Raw genomic sequence first — 8,160 nt, forward strand, 5'->3', positions numbered from 1 at the left:
TTCAATGACACCTAGCATGCTGCATGTCACTTGACATGTAAAAAAATTATTTATAATTAAAATAGTTCCTGAAAGTCCAGACGTAAGTTATTTTCATTCCTAAAATTTTAAAAATTAATCAAATTAGTCCTTATATAAATTTTTTATTTTTTTCGTAATATTAAATTTAAAATATTTTTTGATAGTATTAATTTTAATATATTATTTTTTAGACCTTAATAAACAAATTTTTTTTTTACATAAAATAATAAAAATAATTAAATTATTATTAAATTATTTTTTCATTTATATTTTTAAATTGTAATTTTTTTATAGTGAATTTTTTTATTTAAACGAATTTATCATATTATTGTTGATTATATATTTAAAAATTTAATATTTTAAATTTATAATTTTTTTAAAAATAACTGCTATATTTATTTAGTAAAATCTAAAATATTAAAACTTTTAGTATATAACTAGTTTTAATATTTTGGATTTCACTAAATAAATATAGTAGTTATTTTAAATGTTTGAATCTTTTAGATCTCACTAAATAAATATAGTAGTTATTTTAAAAAATATATTAAAATATTAAAATTCAACAAGTGATCCCACAAATCAATTTTTCAATTATTGAGTTCTACCATATATATTAAACAATATTAAAAATTATAATTTAATAAAAATTAAAAGATTTAAATTTTAAAATAACTACTATATTATGTAGTAAGATTTAAAATATTAATTTTTTAAATATATAATCAACAATAATTTGATAAATTCGTTTAAATAAAAAAAATTTACTATAAAAAAATTATAATTTGAAAATATAAAATTTTAAAATAAAAATGACAAAATAATTTTATAATAATTTAATTATTTTTATTATTTTATGTAAAAAATTTGTTTATTAAAGTCTAAAAAATAATCTTAAAATTAGTACTATAAAAAATACTTCAAATTTAATATTATAAGCAAAAATAAAAAAATTATTAAGGACTAATTTGATTAATTTTTAAAATTTTAGGGATGAAAATGACTTATATCTAAACTTTCAGGGACTATTGTGATTATAAATAATTTTTTTACATGTCAAGTGACACGTGGCGTGTTAGGTGTCACTGACCTGACACGTCAACCAATCATTTGTGACTTGCCTACTACGTCATCATCTAACTAACGGAAGGATCAATTTGACTTCTTTTAAGAACTAATATGACTAGAAAAAATTTTTTGATAACTAATTTGAAAAATGGGTGATCTTTCAGGATGAATTTGACTATTAACTCTTATTTTATACTGAGACTTTGGTGGCTAATTTTAGTGTAGATGTAGCAAGTTGATGATGATAATGATATATCAAAAAAATAATAATAACTAGTCCGCTTAAGCAAGTATCGAGAGTTCAAACCTCACCTTGTGCATACAGCAACACATTCATTATCTAGCGACAGACCTTTAAATGAAGCTCAGATCCGCAACAGATTAATTTTAGTCGGTTGGATTGAGAAATACCGTAATAATAATGATTTAGCAGCAAATTACAAGTTAAAACTACCTAAAAAATTAAAAATAAAATTTTAACCTTACAGAAATTAATTATGCCTATTTAATATAAATTAAAAATTAAAAAAAATTAAATTAAAAAGTATTATTTATTATAATCATTAATTTAATTAATTATACGATAAACATATTTGGCCATATTCAATGAAAGTTTGGATTTTATGTTTTTGTCTATAAACTATAATTTAAATAGTATAGTCTTTCCATACTCATTTAAAGATCGTAAGTTCAAATTTCACTTTATACTTTAAATAAAAAAAAAGAAATTTGAATTTTGACTTGTTTCGTTTTATTCAAATTTTTTTCAAGTGGCTTTAACTTGTAATTTGCTGCTAAGTTATTATTATTATTATTATTATTATTATTATTATTATTATTATTATTATTATTATTATTATTATTATTATTATTATTATTTCCAAGGTCAAATAACACTTCCACTAAATCCAATTTCTTTTTTATATTATTCCATGAACTCATAAGGTCCATTAACAACCCAAACTCATTCCTTTATCATACCTGGTAAGTCAACAACAAAGAAACCCAAAAACTTAATCATGACCCCTAATTTCACATAATTAAAAACCAAACAGCCGACAAGACCTGCAGCAGCTGAACTTAATGCAGCAGCTGCCTCGTTCAATGAAACAATTTTTACACGCGTTATTGTTTGTTAATAGCCACGTCTTTTCAGTACGTGCTGAAAAAGATAAGCATCCGCACCGTAGCACTACCCAAATTTTTTTTAATATCGGATGATATTTAGTGTAATACGTAAGTCGTATGCTATGTAGTACATATATTTTGTTGAGTTGACGTATGTTAGACATATTTTAGATATGATATTTATCAATATTTATTCGATAAGTGTGTCTGTTATATTTAAATCGTATCTCAATAAAAAATAAAAATAAAAATTCTTTTTTAGACATACTTGGACATATTTAAATATCATCGCGTGTCAACGTATTCGATTTTATTCTTAATATACATTTTAAAAATAAATTTAGATATAATATATATTATTATTTATTAAAACAAAAAATATTTTAAATACTTGATATAATTAAAATAAGACATTAAAAATAATTTAAAAAGTTAATTTATATTTTAATATCAACAAAATATTAAAATATCATTACAATTTATTAAAAAAATACTTTACATTTTATATATATACATGTCTCCGTGTCATGTAAGATTTTAAAATTCACGTGTCAGCGTGTTTCGTGTCGTATTATATTCCGTATCCGTACATCATAGGTCGTATGTTTTATTATAATTAGTGTAAAATCTGCTTTATGCGCAAACCAAATATTGATCTATTATAAAAATATGTTGAAATGTAGTCATTAATACTAATAATTATTACTTTTAATTTGAAAAATTACTCTCCTAAAAATTTTATTGTACAATGTATAAGACTGTTATTGTTTTTCGTATAAATAAATTCAATTTAAATAAAAAGATATTATATTTGTGTGTTTAAATATAATTACACTAAAAATAAATATTACCTAAGTGACATTTAGTTATAATTATTAGATCTCTCATGTATGATTAAGCATAGATCGTGTATCAAAAATCGTTTTTAATAATTTGTAATAAAAAATAAAAAAATAAAGAGAACGAGTAGAAATATGTTGAAGGCGATTTAATACATGATGAAAGTAATTTGTGGGAGAAATAAAAAAAAATTTTGAGTGCCAATATTTAAAAAAAATATCGGCTGATTCGGTGCTTGGAATTACTATAAGAAAACTAAGGACCTGGTCAGCTCCACAATTTGGGACGGCTCTGTAGTCTGTACTCTTCAGCGCCCCTTTTCACATTTCCTATTTTATTTTGAGCGATGCATGATAGTAAGTAAATATTATTATTTTTTATTAATATTTAATTAATAATAATTTATATTTATATTTATAGATATTTTATACATAAAAAATATATAATATATATTTATATTTATTAAAATTTATATACATAAATTAATAAAATTTATTTATTAAAATTAATTTAATATTTATGTTAATTAAATAATAACTAAAAACATTAAAAGTTACTGATTTTTAAAATTTTTTTATTAAAAAATAATTAATAAATATTTATATAAAAATAATAATTTAAAATAGTTAAATAATTAATTAAACATTACTACTAAGAAGGAAGACGCCTTTTGGCTTTTTGACGCATTGGTTTGTGTTTGGCTGTTAATAGGGAGCGCGTCACACTTGTTGCTCTCATGTTTCTCCACCTTTTATATCCCCTTTGATAATTAACCCGCTTTTTTGTTTTTTTGTTTTTTTTTTTCAGTAAAATAAATGATTGCAGAACACCGTTTCGGAAACTCTTTTGTGTAATTTTGTTCCACGCGCCAAGACAAAGAAGGAAGATAGAAAGAGCCCGCCCAGTCGCCCACAGCGAAGGGAAGGAAGAAGGATCGTAAGCTTTCAATTTGGACACAAGGAAGACGCTTGTAACTTTTAAATCCTTACCTACTACCACTGCTCCAAAAAAGTAAAAAGAAAAAACCCGATAAAAAAGAGAAGGTTTTGCATATTGTGTGGGATAAATTGGAAAGCTCCAGTTGTGTGGTGGTTGTGAATTTTTATTGGAAAAATAAAGGAGTTGGCACGGTGGTGGAAGTAAGGTATTTGACGGAAAAAAAAAAAAAACCTTGCATGTTACGTCGTGATTGCTCTCATTTCATATTTATGAAGGTTGGATCTCGGTTTTATTGATAAATTACAATTCTGGATAATATTCTCGTCGAAGTCCCATTACACTTTTATAATACTACCATTTTTTTATATTATTATTAATTCCAAAAGAAAAAAAGAAACTCGGAATCAAAAAATTCAATGCAAATTGCAAAGACGTGTTGAGCTGTTTCCCTTTCTTATTCCACTTTCCATTTACCTCGTAGTATAAGTGCTTGTGTCTCAGAAATTTGTATTAGGTTTGTGTTGATACCCCGTTTATTGCAAAGGTTGTAGAGTTGGGTGGAACCTGTTCTCTCTCTCTCTCTCTCTCTCTCTCTGCCAATGTCACAATGGTGTAGCGACGCTTTGCTTTGCTTTCACCACGCGTCTCTCACCATTATCATTCCTCTTTCCATTTTCCCTTTTCCGACAATGACATTTAACTCCTAGTCCCTTTTTCTTCTTCTTCTTCTTCTTCTTCTTCTTCTTCCTCCATTTAAGGTTTTGGTGTTTCTGGTTAGTTTCGTCAGAGAGATCAGGGTCCTCCAAAAAAGACAAAAATATATACTAAAAATGGCACCTTTGTTCAGCTGGGGTGCGAAAGAGAGCCACCGTGGAACACCGGTGGTGGTGAAGATGGAGAACCCAAACTGGTCCATGGTGGAGCTCGAGGGTCCTTCCGACGAAGACTTGATCATTGGTGGTGGTGGTGAACATTCGAGTCGCGCAGGGGAAAAAAGAAGAGGCAAAAACGCAAAGCAACTCACCTGGGTTCTTCTCCTTAAAGCACATAAAGCCGCCGGTTGTTTAGCCTCCGTAGCACCGGCATTGTACGTCCTGGCCTCCGCCGTGAAGCGCCGCGTGGCCTCCGGAAGAACAGACGAGGACGCAGACTCCGGCGGCAGGGAGAACGAGAACCCAACGGTGAAGAGCAGATTCTACTCTTTCATCAAGGTTTTTCTGTGGCTTTCGGTGGCACTCTTGTGTTTTGAAATTGCTGCGTATTTGAAAGGGTGGCATTTGGGTTCTCCAAGTCTTCAGTTGGAATTTTATTTGCTTTGGTCACCTTCTTTTGGAGTGAAGGATTTCTTCGATTGGCTTTATTCTCGGTGGGTTTTGGTTCGTGTGGAGTACCTTGCTCCACCTCTTCAGTTTCTCGCCAATGTGTGTATTATTCTCTTTATCATTCAGAGTTTCGATAGGCTTCTTCTCTGCTTGGGTTGTTTCTGGATCCGATTTAAGAAGATCAAACCCATCCCCAAAGATGCACCTCTGGATCTTGAATCTGGAGAGAAAGGTTACTTCCCCATGGTGCTTGTTCAGATCCCCATGTGCAATGAGAAAGAGGTAACACGCATAACGCTCACCATGTGTTTGAACATTTGTCTCATAAGGAACTACTCGTGTTAAATGTGTGCTTTCTTTTGTTTGTTTAGGTTTACCAGCAATCTATTGCGGCCGTGTGCAATTTGGATTGGCCAAAGTCCAAGTTGTTGATTCAGGTGCTTGATGATTCTGATGACCCAACAACGCAGTTGCTGATCAAGGAGGAGGTGCAAAAATGGCAACATGAGGGTGCCAACATTTTCTACCGCCATCGCGTCATTAGGGATGGTTACAAGGCTGGGAACCTGAAATCCGCCATGAATTGTAGCTATGTCAAGGACTATGAGTTCGTTGCAATCTTTGATGCTGACTTTCAACCCACACCAGATTTCCTTAAGAGAACAGTTCCTCATTTTAAGGTGCCTTTTTTATTCCGATCTTTCCCAATGCCATTATGTTACTCATTAGGAAACCATGATTACCTTTATCTTTTCTGCTTAAATGAATGATGAAATAGTATGTTTATGCTGTATGATCAAAATTGTGATACTGCAGGATAATGAGGAACTAGCACTTGTTCAAGCAAGATGGTCTTTTGTGAATAAGGATGAGAACCTGTTAACCAGGTTGCAGAACATTAACCTATCATTCCATTTCGAGGTGGAGCAACAAGTCAATGGCATTTTCATTAATTTCTTTGGCTTCAATGGCACTGCTGGGGTGTGGAGAATCAAGGCCTTGAATGATGCTGGTGGTTGGTTGGAGAGAACCACTGTTGAGGACATGGACATTGCTGTTAGAGCTTATCTCCATGGCTGGAAATTTATCTTCCTCAATGATGTTGAGGTTCGTCATACAGTTAACGCACATGAACCGTTGCTTTTGTCTTTTCTAGTTGATTCCCAGAACTGATTAGAAGTTGCTAATTTATGATTCCAGTGCCAGTGCGAGTTACCAGAATCTTATGAAGCTTATAGGAAACAACAACATAGATGGCATTCTGGGCCAATGCAATTGTTCCGCCTTTGTTTGCCTGACATCATACGGGCCAAGGTCTATATCTCTCGCAATCCTATTAATATTTCATTTCAATTATGTTATCTACATTGTTGCTTATGTAGTTTTGGTACCAATTATGTTCTTGCAGATAAGCATATGGAAGAAATTCAATATGATATTCCTATTCTTCCTTCTTAGAAAGCTTATATTGCCCTTCTATTCATTTACCCTTTTCTGCATAATTCTACCCATGACAATGTTCGTGCCCGAAGCTGAGCTTCCTTTTTGGGTTGTTTGCTACATACCTGCCACAATGTCATTCCTCAACATTCTTCCAGCTCCCCGAGCCTTCCCTTTCATTGTTCCCTATCTCCTATTTGAGAACACAATGTCTGTTACAAAATTCAATGCCATGATCTCCGGACTATTCCAGCTCGGCAGTGCTTACGAGTGGGTGGTCACCAAGAAATCGGGTCGTTCCTCTGAGGGTGATCTAGTCTCACTGATTGAAAAAGGACCAAAGCCTCAAAGAGGGTCCTCTGAACCTGATCTTGAGGAAATGAAAGAGGAAATGCGGAGGCAGGAGCAAAAAGCTGCCAAGAAGAAGAAGCACAACAGAATATATATGAAGGAGCTTGCATTGGCTTTCCTACTTCTAACAGCCGCAACAAGGAGTCTCCTTTCTGCACAGGGAATCCACTTCTACTTCTTGCTATTCCAGGGTATATCATTCCTTTTGGTTGGTTTAGACTTGATTGGTGAACAGGTAGACTAAAGTGACAGGATTCTGTACTATGTAGAGAGACACATGCATGAAATTTCATACACGGAAAAACAAGGGTGGACAATGAGGCCCCCTATGGTACGAATCAACCCAAGAAAAATACACTTTATGGAATGGAGGCAGTGAGAGGAGGACCCCAGAGTGCTTCGTATCATGCACATGCTCATGTTTCACCCTCCAAGAATTCCACCAACTGCAAGACTATACTGTGCTACGTTCGAGAGAAATAAACAATATATGATGGGGGAACGGGTACATTAGAACCCCGGTTAGGGCCTTTGATTCAATGTGTAAGTTCACCCTTATTTCTTTTATTCATTTTTGTAATTTTATGTGGATTCTTTCTTGCCAGATCAATTCTTTTGTTACAAAATTTCATGTGGTTCAAAACTTTCCAACCCCCCCCCCCCCCAAAACAACATCATAGGCAGGCCCCAACTTCAGATTTTTATTTTCTTAAAAAATTTAGAGCAGAAAATCAGGATCAACATCATTCTGTTTGTCCTGTTTAGATATTCTCCACCTCCCACCGCTTGGTACTACGTGGGAACACAAATTGAATAAAATTGTTTAGTTACTTTCTTTTGTTTCTCTTGGTAGAAAAGTGTGATTTGATTTCTGAGGCATGAGATGCCCAATGTAATGTATCATGAATGTTTCGTGATAGCATAGATAGTAGTAGTTACTGAATGTGGTCCTCTGCTCTCGCTTTTAATTTTGCCATCGAGATTTGTAGTTGGAAATGCTTGCAGCTTTCTAACCATGAGCTGGAAGTAAGTGTACAGTGTACTGCATACGCAG

General features: G+C 31.9%; 1 protein-coding gene across 1 annotated transcript; it reads left to right on the top strand.

The window, feature by feature from the left end:
- Positions 1 to 3,734: 3,734 nt before the first annotated feature.
- LOC112706398 (probable xyloglucan glycosyltransferase 12) lies at positions 3,735 to 7,941 on the top strand. Its single transcript, XM_025757695.3, has 5 exons — positions 3,735 to 5,597; positions 5,687 to 5,995; positions 6,132 to 6,422; positions 6,516 to 6,629; positions 6,724 to 7,941. The coding sequence occupies exons 1-5, from the start codon at positions 4,824 to 4,826 to the stop codon at positions 7,348 to 7,350; spliced, it is 2,115 nt and encodes a 704-aa protein (XP_025613480.1). The 5' UTR covers positions 3,735 to 4,823; the 3' UTR covers positions 7,351 to 7,941.
- Positions 7,942 to 8,160: the final 219 nt, after the last annotated feature.

This window comes from Arachis hypogaea, chromosome 8 (genome assembly GCF_003086295.3).
Source record: "Arachis hypogaea cultivar Tifrunner chromosome 8, arahy.Tifrunner.gnm2.J5K5, whole genome shotgun sequence".
Classification (NCBI taxonomy): domain Eukaryota; kingdom Viridiplantae; phylum Streptophyta; class Magnoliopsida; order Fabales; family Fabaceae; genus Arachis; species Arachis hypogaea.

Excerpts from the sequence above, each read along its gene's own strand:
- LOC112706398 (XM_025757695.3), top strand. The coding sequence starts at position 4,824 with ATGGCACCTTTGTTCAGCTGGGGTGCGAAAGAGAGCCACCGTGGAACA. Across the intron at positions 5,598-5,686 it reads CCATGTGCAATGAGAAAGAG|GTTTACCAGCAATCTATTGC; the intron begins GTAACACGCATA and ends TTGTTTGTTTAG. Across the intron at positions 6,423-6,515 it reads TCTTCCTCAATGATGTTGAG|TGCCAGTGCGAGTTACCAGA; the intron begins GTTCGTCATACA and ends TTATGATTCCAG.